This window comes from Electrophorus electricus, chromosome 4, assembly GCF_041902795.1.
Source record: "Electrophorus electricus isolate QZ-2024a chromosome 4, ASM4190279v1, whole genome shotgun sequence".
Classification (NCBI taxonomy): Eukaryota; Metazoa; Chordata; class Actinopteri; order Gymnotiformes; family Gymnotidae; genus Electrophorus; species Electrophorus electricus.
The window spans coordinates 2,027,501-2,042,500 of NC_137500.1; the positions used below are offsets into that span (position 1 = coordinate 2,027,501).

Here is a 15,000-nt window from a genome sequence, read left to right on the forward strand (position 1 = left end):
CCCTAGGATGAGACCAGTGAAGGCCCACTGTAAACCATACGGTACATGAGAAGTAAACAACGCCGCGGGGCCACCGGAGACAATCGGCACATTCTCTCATGCCTGCGTGTCCTGTGTTCACACAAACAGGAAGTATGGGAGATTAGTTCCAGTGGGAAGAGAGTTTCCTTTACAAACCGCTGGACTTGCGGAAAGTAACAAGACGAACACCTCTTTGACTGACCGAGACAGCCTTTTCTCAAATGGTTCCTTTCCTCTCTCCCTCCTCCCCCCCCCTCTCTCTCTCTCGATAGCTGTTTACAGACAGGAACTGCGTTAATAATGATTTATCGATCATTCCTCTTATTATTCCTCCATCCATTTCAGCTCAGCACGATAGAGCAGGCCAAGTGAAAGGATATTTTCAGCCGTGGTTTCATTAACTGCCATCGTGCTCGGTGTGGACGTCCCTGCTATCCGCTGGGCTTTGGTCAAACGTTAGCCACGTTAGCATGGTTTTGCCCATGGCCTGCTTCTGTACCTGGCTATCTTCTGTACGTCCTCAGGTGCCTGAACCTTTTTTTGTGCTTATTGCTCATGTTCATATGGCTGTCACAATGAAAATACATCTTATCTGTCAGTACTATTAGCCATACAAAGACCCGGGCAGTTAGCAAGACTTAGCTAACCACAGCACAAGACAAGCTCAGCCACTGGACAGACATTTATGATTGGCAGACAGTACCTCCAATGGCGGTGCATCTGGAGGTGATTTCCCACAGCACCAGAGCCATAGAGTAGACGTCAGCTTGCTTGAAGGATTCAATGTTCTCCAGGTTGATCCTGGACTCCAGTACCTCAGGTGCCATATACCTGGCTGTGCCCACCTAGACAGTACATAAACAATGCTGCAGTAGCATCGACTTCAAGAGGGATGAATGTTTGAATATTTGAATGAGTTTGAACTTTTACTGTGTGTAGTATAGTGTAGTGGGTAACGCTGCCTGTCCACAGGGAGACAGGTCCCCCTCTGATCCAGTGCTCCATGCTACACCAGTAAAACCAATTATAAGAGCAGGTCTACATCTTGGGCAAGACTCCTAACACTACATTCACCTATATAATGTGATTGTAAATCACTCTGGATTAGAGGGTAATAATGGGATTACAGGGTGACACTGGGATTAGAGGTTGATCTCGCAGGATTTGTCCTGGTCCCGCCATACCAACTCCCTGGCAAAGAAGGTTCGTCAGCATTTTTACTACCTCAGACGCCTAAGAGACTTCAGACTGCCCTCCAAGGTACTGCGGAACTTCTACACCTGCACTATCGAGAGCATCCTCACGGGGAACATCACAGTCTGGTTTGGGAATAGCACCAAGCAGAACAGACAAGCACTCCAAAGGGTAGTGTGTTCAGCAGAGCGCATCACTCACACGGAACTTCCTGACCTGCAGATCATCTACTACAAGCGGTGCCAGACCAAGGCCAGGAGGATTGTGAAGGACCCTACCCATCCCAACTATAGGCTCTTCTCTCTGTTGAGGTCAGGGAGGCGCTTTCGCTCCCTGAAGACCAAGACAGAGAGGCTGAAGAGGAGCTTCTTCCCACAGGCCATTCGGGCCCTGAATGAGGGCAACTGATAAACTGTTGGGACCACCACCACCATGTAAATGTAAATATTCAATTATAAGATGGAACTGTACATTGTGTACATACACTTATACATATCCATATATACATTCTACATTGTGTATATAAACATGTTATACATATATTGTACATACATTGTTAATATATTTTGTACATATATAGAATATATATTTCTCTATGCACTGCTGTTTTTTCCCTTAGTTTGGACAGAGCACTCTCAACCATTTCACTGCGAGTTATACTGTGTATGACTATGTATGTGACAAATCAACCAAACTTCAACTTGAACTTGATACTGGGATTACACTGGGATTAGAGGGTGAAATCAATAAAAAAACCTCAAGGAAAGTATTTTAGCATTATATTTCTATAATTCACATACACATCCGACATTACAATGCTACTTTATTCAATGTCAAAGACAAAAGACACATTGTGAAAGTAAATTACATAAACCTTGTAACCCCAGTAGATCTAATTACTTCCCAGCAGAGATTCTGTTTGCCTGTTCTAATTAATGAGTGTTAATGTCAAACTGGTTTAGACACAATCCTGAGAATCTCTGACTGAGAAACATTTATAGTCATTTTTTTTACTGTGTGTTAGCTAGAACATAGGTAGTTTGTGAATTAGTGATTAGTTTATGTATTAGTGAAAGTGCATGGTTGTGTTAGTTTGTGTGTTAGTGTATGTGTTAGAGTGTGTGTGTGTATGTGTGTCTCACCTGTCCACTGTTAGCCAGTTCATCCACAGATAGAGCACTGTCGAGGCGTAGTCCCAGGCCAAAGTCACAGAGGCAGCAGGTGAGATCGTCTTTCACCAGGACGTTGGAGCTCTTTAGGTCCCTGTGCACGATGGCGGTTTTGGGGCGTCCGCAGGGTGTGCGGTCGGCATGCAGGTGTGCCAGAGCACGGGCGAGCGAGCTGCCCAGTTGCAGCAGGTGCTCCCAGCTCAGCAGGCGTGCTCTTAGGTAGTCCTGCAGGTTCCCGCGTGCGTGGTAGGCCGTGACCAGCCAGTACTGCCCTTCAACCATGCGCTCCTCCGCCGTCAGGAAGTGCAGCACATTCTCGTGACGCAGCTCCGCGTCCGAGAAGATGCTGCGCTCCGTCTTCCATGAGGCGTACTCCTCGCATGGGAAGATCTTAACTGCCACCGTCTGGAAGGGCGCCCGGCCGGTGGCGCAAGGCCTCTGCTCCAGGCGTGCACGGTACACCTCGGCAAAGCGACCTTTCCCCACCAGGATCTCCAGATCAATGGGCAGCAGCTCAGTGTTGTGGTTCATGCTGTTGGTGAGGGTGGTGCCACAGTCGTCCCGGCCAATGATGGTGCACGTGTCACTGTAGCTGTGGGCAGGGCCCTTATGGCCGTGCTTGGCCCTGAGCTGGTGGAGCGCTCGCATGCGGTAGACGTAGAGGACAGAGATGATGAGGACAGCCAGCACCAGGACAGGAAGCAGAGCGATCAGAACTATGGGGACAGCCTGGATGACGTCCCCTACGGAATACCGCACAGGAAAAAAAAGAGAACACACAGTAAAGTACAGCAAGAACCCCAGAAACACACACACACACACACACACACACAATGTACAAAGAGAACCAAAAGTCTGTAGCTAGATCCCAGAACATGTCAACACAGGCGACCTCATTAGGGAGGAAATACATTGTGCTGCGCATATTGGTACAGACTATATTTTACTATATTGTACCATATTTGACATTTTTTGAGTGTACTTCCTAGAATTATATTTTGGCCTGTTGTAGGATGGTGGTTTTGGTCTGTTGTAGGAGGATTTGGTCTGTGGTAGGGAGGTTTTTGTCTTTTGTAGGAGGTTTTGGTCTGTTGGAGGATGTTTTTGCCTGTTGTAAAGAGGCTTTGGCCTGTAGTACGGAGGTTTTGGCCTGTGGTAAGAAGTTTTAGCCACTTGTAGGGAGGTTTTTGTAGGGAGGTGTTGTCCTGTTGTAGCAGGTTTTGGTCTGTTGTAGGAGGTTCTGGCCTGTTTTAGGGAGGTTTAGGCCTGTTGTAGGAGGTTTTGGCCTATGGTAGTCAGGTTTTTGTCTGTTGTAAGAGGTTTTGTTCTATTGTAGGTTTTCACCTGTTGTAAGGAGGTTTTAGCCTGTGGTAAGATGTTTTAGCCTGTTGTAGGGAGGTTTTGGCCTGTTGCAGGGAGGTTTTGGTATGTGGTACGGAGGTTTTGGGAAGAAGTGTTGGTCTGTTGTAGGGAGGTTTTGGTCTGTTGCGGGAGGTTTTGGCTTGTTGTAGGGAGGTGTTGTCTTGTTGTAGCAGGTTTTGGTCTGTTGTAGGAGGTTTTGGCCTGTTGTAGGGAGGTTATGGCCACTCAATTACAGTCTAAAACCTTTGAATGATACGCTGAAACTTCACTAACAGATCAACACCTCCCAACAACTGAGCCTAATTCTAAACCTAACTTTAGCTTCAGTAGTCAAAATTATATGATGTAATATATAGAATATTTTATAATTTGTTCTTAATGTTTAGAAAATAAAATATAGCATTAAAGATTTGGTTGGTTCTGAGAAGGTGATTGTCTGCTTTCCTATATAATAAGAACATTATTGTGGGAAAATGTATGCATAGACACACCTAAACAAACACATGCATTTTAGAATCAACAAACAGGTTTCAGACTCAGCCAAACACACACACAGACACAGATGCACATGTGCACCCGGACTCTGTCTCTGACACATGTGGTCAGTTTCACAGTCTCGCTATCTCCTGTTCCTCACCCTACACTCACACACACATACATGTACACACACACACCAATTGTCTTCTTTAATGCTCCCAAAATGCTCTGTACTTAGCTCAGACAGGAAACCACATGTCTCAGCTTTATCTACTGATAGTTGCAATGCATTTGGTGTGTGTGTGTGTGTGTGTGTGTGTGTGTGTGTGTACATGCGTGAGTGAGACAGAGACAAAACGTGTCTGAAAAAATGTCATTACAGGTTAAACCAAATCTCTTAGAATTTACCCAAAAGGCATTACTACAGTAACTGAACACACTCAGAGACACAACTTAGCACACTTATAAATACGAACTCAACACACTTATACAGACTAACTCAACACACCCAGAGACCAACTCAACACAATCCGAGACCAACTCGGCCATACAGAGGCTAACTCAACACACATACAAATGAACTCACCACACTCCGAGACCAACTCAACACACTTATACAGACTAACTCAACACACTTATACAGACTAACTCAACACACTCAGAAACCAAATCAAAACACTTATACACACTAACTCAAAACAATTATACAGACTAACTCAACACACTCAAAGACCAACTCAACACAATTATACAGTCTAACTCTACACATGCAGACATGACAAAACACTTGCCTAATTTAATACACTCAATATACACGTGGAGACACACACACACACACACACACACACACACACACTTACGTGGTGTAAAGATAAGCTCATCGTTACACTCATCCGTTGTACAGGAGCAGATGTAGAAGTGTGGGTCCAGGGCTTTGTACTGTTTCATCACACATTTTGTGTTGTTGTAGTCGTCCAACATGACACCATGGAAGGGCAGCGAAGGGTCATGGCAAACAGTTTCCACAGTCATGTTCTCTCTGTGCCTGAAACACAAACACAACTGTGTTCTCTCTGTCTCTGTATCTGATACACAAACACAACTGTGTTCTCTCTGTGCCTGAAACACAAACACAACTGTGTTCTCTCTGTGCCTGAAACACAAACACAACTGTGTTCTCTCTGTGCCTGAAACACAAACACAACTGTGTTATCTCTGTGCCTGAAACACAAACACAACTGCTCTCTCTGTCTCTGTGCCTGAAACACAAACAACTGTGTTCTCTCTGTCTCTGTGTCTGATACACAAACACAACTGTGTTCTCTCTGTGCCTGAAACACAAACACAACTGTGTTCTCTCTGTGCCTGAAACACAAACACAACTGTGTTCTCTCTGTGCCTGAAACACAAACACAACTGTGTTATCTTTGTGCCTGAAACACAAATGCAACTGTTCTCTCTGTCTCTGTGCCTGAAACACAAACAACTGTGTTCTCTCTGTGACTGAAATGCAAACTCAACTGTGTTCTCTCTGTGCCTGAAACACAAACACAACTGTGTTCTCTCTGTGCCTGAAAAACAAGCACAACTGTGTTCTCTCTGTGTCTGATACACAAACACAACTGTGTTCTTTGTCTCTGTGTCTGAAAAACAAACAACTGTGTTCTCTCTGTTTCTGATACACAAACACAACTGTGTTCTCTCTGTGCCTGAAAAGCCAAACACAACTGTGTTCTCTCTGTGTCTGATACACAAACACAACTGTGTTCTTTGTCTCTGTGTCTGAAAAACGAACAACTGTGTTCTCTCTGTGTCTGATACACAAACACAACTGTTCTCTCTGTCTCTGTGTCTCATACACAAACACAACTGTGTTCTCTCTGTGACTGATACACAAACACAACTGTGTTCTCTCTGTCTCTGTGTCTCATACACAAACACAACTGTGTTCTCTCTGTGACTGATACACAAACACAACTGTGTTCTCTCTGTGCCTGAAAAACAAACACAACTGTGTTCTCTCTGTGCCTGAAAAACAAGCACAACTGTGTTCTCTCTGTGTCTGATACACAAATAACAACTGTGTTCTCTTTGTCTCTGTGTCTGATGCACAAACACAACTGTGTTCTTTTCTCTGTGTCTGACACAAACACAACTGTGTTCTCTCTGTGCCTGAAAAACAAACACAACTGTGTTCTCTCTGTGACTGAAACACAAACACAACTGTGTTCTTTGTCTCTGTGTCTGATACACAAACATAACTGTGTTCTCTCTGTGCCTGAAATACAAACACAAGTGTGTTCTTTGTCTCTGTGTCTGATACACAAACATAACTGTGTTCTCTCTGTGCCTGAAATACAAACACAAGTGTGTTATTTGTCTCTGTGTCTGATACACAAACACAACTGTGTTCTCTCTGTGCCTGAAACACAAACACAACTGTGTTATCTCTGTGCCTAAAACACAAACACAACTGCTCTCTCTGTCTCTGTGCCTGAAACACAAACAACTGTGTTCTCTCTGTCTCTGTGTCTGAAAAACAAACACAACTGTGTTCTCTCTGTGCCTGAAACACAAACACAACTGTGTTATCTCTGTGCCTGAAACACAAACGCAACTGTTCTCTCTGTCTCTGTGCCTGAAACACAAACAACTGTGTTCTCTCTGTGACTGAAATGCAAACTCAACTGTGTTCTCTCTGTGCCTGAAACACAAACACAACTGTGTTCTTTGTCTCTGTGTCTGAAAAACAAACAACTGTGTTCTCTCTGTTTCTGATACACAAACACAACTGTGTTCTCTCTGTGCCTGAAAAACCAAACACAACTGTGTTCTCTCTGTGTCTGATACACAAACACAACTGTGTTCTTTGTCTCTGTGTCTGAAAAACGAACAACTGTGTTCTCTCTGTGTCTGAAACACAAACACAACTGTTCTCTCTGTCTCTGTGTCTCATACACAAACACAACTGTGTTCTCTCTGTCTCTGTGTCTCATACACAAACACAACTGTGTTCTCTCTGTGACTGATACACAAACACAACTGTGTTCTCTCTGTGCCTGAAAAACAAACACAACTGTGTTCTCTCTGTGCCTGAAAAACAAGCACAACTGTGTTCTCTCTGTGTCTGATACACAAATAACAACTGTGTTCTCTCTGTCTCTGTGTCTGATGCACAAACACAACTGTGTTCTTTTCTCTGTGTCTGACACAAACACAACTGTGTTCTCTCTGTGCCTGAAACACAAACACAACTGTGTTCTCTCTGTGACTGAAACACAAACACAACTGTGTTCTTTGTCTCTGTGTCTGATACACAAACATAACTGTGTTCTCTCTGTGCCTGAAATACAAACACAACTGTGTTCTCTCTGACCCTGTGCCTGTTTGACTGACAACTGAACTGACCACTCAGGGATCACATCTGAGTTCAGAGTACCTGGCCAGACCTACCATGCAGCGACGCAGACCTCATCCCGCACTTCACAGATTGAGTTGATGGTGCAGTTGGACAAACAGATGCCAGTGGCATTACAGGTACTGGGCCTAAAGTCACAGAACCTGCAGAGCTTGTGCATTTTAAAAACTGCTTGTACCCCTAAAGGAGATACAATGAGAGATAGATAGTAAGACAGAGACAGAGACAGAGAGAGAAAGAGAGAGAGAGAGAGTGAGAGAGAACATTTTTAATACATCCATGAAGTCCAACAGCTTAAATGTTAGATTAGACATGACTGGGTGTTATACATGTTTTGTTACCTAGTCTCCTGAGTGGAGTAATCACACATGGTGGAGGTTTGCTTTGACTTGGTAACATTTGCGACATAAAGGTTTTTGTACATTAAACACTAGCGGAGGCTGGTTTAACTCTGGGTGACCTTACCAACCAGCACATGTGAACAGCCGCAGTCCAGCACAGCAAAGTCAGGACGCCTGAGGAACTCACCTGCTGCTGATACATATCCAGCATGATGACAGACCATGTAGCTGCATCGCTAAAACCCCACCATCCAGTGTTACCCAGGAGATTCTGTCCCTCACTTAGACTAAAATACCACCATCCAGTGTTACCCAGGAGATTCTGTCCCCCACTTAGACTAAAACCCCACCATCCAGTGTTACCCAGGAGATTCTGTCCACCACTTAGACTAAAAACCCACCATCCAGTGTTACCCAGGAGATTCTGTCCCTCACTTAGACTAAAATACCACCATCCAGTGTTACCCAGGAGATTCTGTCCACCACTTAGACTAAAACCCCACCATCCAGTGTTACCCAGGAGATTCTGTCCACCACTTAGACTAAAACCCCACCATCCAGTGTTACCCAGGAGATTCTGTCCACCACTTAGACTAAAAACCCACCATCCAGTGTTACCCAGGAGATTCTGTCCACCACTTAGACTAAAACCCCACCATCCAGTGTTACCCAGGGGAGAGAAACAGAATGTTTTGGACAGAGGTCCTTCATCAGCTGTGCTATCAAAGTTCTTCTAAATTAGTAGTAGAAGGAGCCAGTTTTTATATGAACATGTAGATGTTTAAATCATAACATTAATTCCATGGGTTTCTAAAGTTCTGAGAGGGTAGATGAGTTTCCTTTGGTACAGCATGGTATATACATAAATACACATGCTATACCACCATCATTTATTTGTTTGGGGAACACACCAAGCTGTAGCAGAAGTTTCAAATTGAAATGAAAACACGAAAATGCAAAATGAAACCCAGTGATTCTACAGTGATTCTACAGATCTTGACTTATGTGAACCGTATAAAGAAAAGCAAGGTGACTTCATCTGTAATTCCTACACCTGTAGCGGAACATGAGTACACACAGAGGTCAAGTTCAAATCGACAGCACATACAAGTGTAAGCATTAAAGGAGTGAGCTCTTCAGCAGCGCCTGGTGTTGACCTGACAGTGGCACTGTGGGAATCCCCTTTAGAATTCACACACATACGCAAGTTCCCACGTGCACACACACAGACACACATACACACACACACACACAGAAGATTTGATCTTCTGCATATATGCTATATAACACAACTTGTTTTGAAGAGTATACAAAGATCAGGTGACTGCATGTTTTTAAGATAGTTCCACATTTGTTAACCCTGAAGTGTAACAGTAGTCGCTAGAATGCATAACACTGCTACCCAGATGTGTAGTCATTTGACATTACGGTTTAAAGTGTAATAGTGGTAGCTAGCACATATCTGCACATATCTGATCCTCCTGGAACTACAAAAACTCATGTATTTGTGTGTGTGTGTGTGTCTGATACATACAGTGAAGAGAGAGACAGGCAGTTAGCCACTGATACATACAGTGAAGAGAGAGAGAGACAGGCAGTTATCTGGCCTATATCAGTATGTTGGTCTTCATCCAATGTAGAAATAAATAAAATATTTTAAACTGCCTGCATTATCCAAACTACACCTGAGGCAATGAGTCTATTATTTCCTTTAAAATAATTTCATCCATCCATGACATATATCATTTTATTCTATAAACCAATTTAGTTTAAATACCTTTTGATGCGACCCCCAAACTGTCAGATGGCATGACTGCCCCTGGAAATAAACAAGACAAAGAAAACTTTTAAACATGCCATTTTAATGAGAATTCCTTAAAAAGAAAACACTGTGTCAGGACTTTATGTTTAAAACTTCTCAAATAAACCAAAGATAGCAGTATTTGTAAGTCTGTTGGGATAACTGAAAACCTTTGTCCAACAGTTTGTACATTCTCAAATGTCAGGGTGGTACAACTGTAAACACCTTTATTTTGAAGTGACAAGGTAATAAACAGTATGTGGAATATTTTAGCATATTGAGACATTTATGTCTCTGTAAATCTCCATCCAATATTTGACTTTTATATACATTTATCTGACACTTTTATCCAAAGTCACTTACAATTCTGGTTGAACAAAACTTGAGTAATTGAGGGTTAAGGGTCTTGCTCAGGGGCCCAACAGTGGCAACTTGAACCAGCAACCTTCCAACTAAAAGTCAAGTACCTTATCCACTGCCCCCTAACACTAACTAACCTTAACCCTAACCCTAACCCTAACCCTAACTAACCCTAACACTAACCCTAACCCTAACCCTAACCCTAACACTAATTAACACTAATGCTAACCCTAACCCTAACCCTAAACCTTAACCATAACCCTAACCCTAACCCTAACACTAACCCTAACCATAACCATAACCCTAACCCTAACTGTAACCCTAACCCTTACCCTAACACTAATTAACCCTAACCCTAACACTAACACTAACCCTTACACTTACCCTTACCCTAACCATAACCCTAACCCTAACCCTAACCCTAACCCTAACCCTAACCCTAACACTAATTAACCCTAACCCTAACCTTAACCCTAACCGTAACCCTAACACTAACCCTTACCCTAACACTAATTAACCCTAACCCTAACACTAACCCTAACCCTAAACCCTAACCCTAACCCTAGCACTAACTAACCCTAACCCTAACGCTAACCCTTACCCTAACACTAATTAACCCTAACCCTAACACTAACACTAACCCTTACACTTACCCTTACCCTAACCCTAACCCTAACCCTAACCCTAACCCTAACACTAATTAACCCTAACCCTAACCTTAACCCTAACCGTAACCCTAACACTAACCCTTACCCTAACACTAATTAACCCTAACCCTAACACTAACCCTAACCCTAAACCCTAACCCTAACCCTAGCACTAACTAACCCTAACCCTAACGCTAACCCTAATCTTAACCCTAACTCTTACACTAACCTTAACCCTCACCCTAACACTAACCATAACACTAACCATAACACTAACCCTAATACTAACCCTAACACTAACTAACACTAACCCTAACCCTAACCAACCCAAACACTAACACTAACCATAACACTAACCATAACACTAACCCTAATACTAACCCTAACACTAACTAACACTAACCCTAACCCTAACCAACCCAAACACTAACACTAACACTAACACAACCACTAACTAACCCTAAAAGACGGGATGTTCGTCTTTGGGCTTGTTCATACATTACATTAACATGGTCAGATCACATTACATTAATATAATCAGACCACATTACAGTAATATAATCAGACCACATTACATGAATAAAATCAGACCACATTACATCAGCATGATCAGACCACATTACATTAACATGATCAGATCACATTACAATAACATGATCAGAACACATTTGGATATCATTTGTCCACATGAAGAGCCAAATGTAAACACCCCAGGAGACATTGTGATGGGATTATAATCAGTTCACTCAAACCACAAACATGGATCTTGGTCTCTGATCACGACAGAAATGAAGACAGCTAATCCTGTGGGTTAGTGTACATGGATTCTGGATAAAGTACATTCAGATACAATAATCCAACAAATTAACCAACAAATTGTTAAACAAACAAATTCGTTCATTAAATGAAAAGTTAGCCTGAAGTTGGAACTTAATACCAATATCTCTGACACCAGACAGCAAGGCTGTAGAGGTTATTCAAATGCTGAGGCTCTTATACTACAACTGACAGAAGGCAAATCCCAAACCCAGACTTGTGTGTTGGTGGTGCCTTGTTTTGTTTCTGGTTCTTGTATTCCAAACAAATATAAAACATTGACAAATGATTAGCAACAGTCTTAGTGGCAACCCCCCTCCAATTTGGCTGTTATTTCTTTCAGTGTTTTACACTTCGTGGTGAAGTGACATTTAGGTATTACACCCACAATTGCCTTGTCAGCCAATGGCACATGCTCAAGCAGAAAAACAGAAGTTAAAGACCCCCCCCCCAAAAAAAACAACAAAAAGCGTAGGCTTGATTCTGCTACTGCCTTACAGCGAAAGCCACACTTTACTTCCGCTCAAAGATACACTACGTCTAATTATTTCTGTATTTTTAAAGCTTATGGAACATTTTGGCTTGTATTATGTACAGCTCTTAGGAGTGTATCTGCATCCTTGTACATCAACCAAGGACCTGCGTGCACATCACTACTGACCTCTGAACGGAATATCGTAACTGTACACTCCTGCAGTGCTTTCTCCTACCCGCAAGCCTTTTATCCATCAAAGTCTTGTCCTTAATACATATTTTTAACAAGCTCCCAAACTGTTGGACTACCAGACGTTTTAAAGGTACAGTCCTTAACCCCAGGTGAGTTGGTGAAACCAGCCATGATGACATCTACTCACCGGGGTGTCCACTCAGAAGTGAACTAGTGAAGAGTATCGCTCCACACCACAAAACGGAAAAGCCCAGTCGCTCCATAAGTAACCTGATAAATACACCTTCGTGTTTTCATGAAGCCCTTTGGCAAGTTCTTCCTGCGTTTCTCAACCTTCTCCCCCCTCCATTACAGAGGGAACAAGAATACACACGAGACACAAGTTTGAACTTATGAGTCAGAGGCTGTGACGAGGCAGGAAATCTGAAAAAAAGTGCTCTCTGTGCTGTTCTCGTAAGCAGTGCCTGTGTATGGCCCGCCTCCAGCTGACAAACCTGTCATTTACTGTGCTGATCTTTATACACTGGGCAATGTGGACATGCCTTGACACAAAAAAGAACCATCACCCGTCATTTTAGCACAATGTAATTGCACACTCACTCCCTCACACTCTCTGTCTCCGTCTCTCTCTCTCTCTCTCTCACTCTCTCTCTCTCTCTCTCTCACATGCACACATACACTCTCTCTCTCTTACGCACACACACATTCTCTCACTCACTCTCTCTCTCTCTCACACACATACACACACATACACGCACTCTCTCTCTCTCTCTCTCTCTCTCTCTCACACACACACAAAACGCACACACACACACACACACACACACACACAGACGTTTTGGAACAGTATGCTTGTTGTTGCTGTTCTTAAGGGTGTAATTCCTCAGGACGTAATGATGCTGTGTTAGGTGCCATGTACTCTAACCCTGTTTAACCCTGTTTACCATCCTTCACCTGTGACTAGCTGCCTTGCAGGAGTTTATTTTCTACCAAAGTAAAATAGAATAAAATGTAATTAAATAAATCAGAGGCTAAATTACATAATCAAAAGCAAAACCATAAGAAACAAGATGTAAACATATTGCTGTAAATACAACATTCAAATAATGCAGTACAAATGTTTTTTTTTCACATTTTTTTGAACCCTTTCAGCACAGCGAAGCGTAAGCCCTGGCGGCTTGCTCAGACGTCTCACGTAGCACTCGCTCCATGCCTGGGACTCCACTCCAGGTTTTTGTAGTCACTCAGCAGGCAAAGTGTAGTACGGATGTATATGTGAGTGAAGATAAGAATGTCTGTCCAACCCCGCAAACACAACAAGAGCTACAGGAACCCTGTAGGAACCTGCCCTCGAGTGACAAAGATCCAGCAACAACCCCCCCCGCCTGGGGCAGTTCAGCTCGCGGGGGAGCGCAGTTTGCATTCTTAAACAATACCGCTTTCTTCTCTTCTAGACTAAGCTTTTCTCTGTACAATTGGTAATTCTGTAAAGGTAACAGGAATAGTGACAAGACCTTCCAAAACCATCAAACCATTTGTCTAATATATTACACAACTCACTCACTCACCCACTCACCCACCCACTCACCCACTCACCCACCCACTCACACACTCACTCACCCACCCACCCACTCACTCACTCACTCACTCACTCACTCACTCACTCACTCACTCACTCACCCACCTACTCACCCACCCACTCACTCACTCACTCACTCACTCACTCACTCACTCACTCACTCACCCACCCACTCACTCACTCACCCACTCACTCACCCACCCACTCACTCACTCACCCACCCACTCACTCACTCACCCACCCACCCACCCACTCACCCACTCACTCACTCACTCACCCACTCACTCACTCACCCACTCACCCACTCACTCACCCACCCACTCACTCACTCACTCACTCACTCACCCACCCACCCACCCACTCACCCACTCACCCACCCACTCACTCACTCACTCACTCACCCACCCACTCACTCACCCACTCACCCACTCACTCACTCACTCACCCATCCACTCACCCACCCACTCACTCACTCACTCACTCACTCACCCACCCACTCACTCACCCACTCACCCACCCACTCACTCACTCACCCACTCACTCACCCACCCACTCACTCACTCACTCACTGACCCACTCACCCACTCACTCACTCACTCACTCACTCACTCACTCACCCACCCACCCACTCACCCACTCACCCACTCACTCACCCCCGTAAGTCTAGGGAAACAGGGACGAATGCACGTTTAGTCACAGATATAGTTCCTGAAACTCTTACCATCACTCTTACAGCACTGCCTCAAAAGACACAACCAATAACCAATCACAGCACTGATTACTAAAAGACAGATGCCGTCCCACAGCATCTAGCATATGCCGGTCCAAACAGGCTGGACTCATGTCAGATGGTTAGACACATTTCTCATTTACACATAAACCGTTGTTCATGGATAAATGTGCTGCATGTGAAGTACTGTATAGAGAGACCCATGTGTTCGCCCAGGAGCAACGCCCCATGAGAGGGGACTAGCAACCGCAGATCAGCCTCAGATCAGCTAAATGTAGCACTTATCCTGAGCAACCAGAGCAGGTGGGTACAGTACACACAGTAGGCCATCATGCTACTCTCTACTGCCATTATTGTATCCAGGCACACCTGGTCAAACAATTCTCTGTATCATATATTCCAATCCATGTGTTTTGTT

At 43.8% G+C, this 15,000-nt stretch overlaps 1 protein-coding gene across 2 annotated transcripts in view; it reads right to left on the minus strand.

Annotated features, from left to right (window-relative positions):
* Positions 1 to 13,818, minus strand: part of tgfbr2a (transforming growth factor beta receptor 2a) — a 20,028-nt gene extending 6,210 nt beyond the window's left edge. The window contains exons 1-6 of one of the 2 annotated variants that reach the window (XM_035523338.2): positions 12,461 to 13,818; positions 9,760 to 9,801; positions 7,677 to 7,821; positions 5,084 to 5,268; positions 2,358 to 3,127; positions 725 to 866 (exon numbers count right to left, since the gene is read on the minus strand). In XM_035523338.2, coding sequence (XP_035379231.2) covers positions 725 to 866; positions 2,358 to 3,127; positions 5,084 to 5,268; positions 7,677 to 7,821; positions 9,760 to 9,801; positions 12,461 to 12,536 — 1,360 coding nt within the window. In that variant the 5' untranslated portion in view covers positions 12,537 to 13,818. The other variant, XM_081711795.1, reaches the window with a different exon arrangement.
* Positions 13,819 to 15,000: the final 1,182 nt, after the last annotated feature.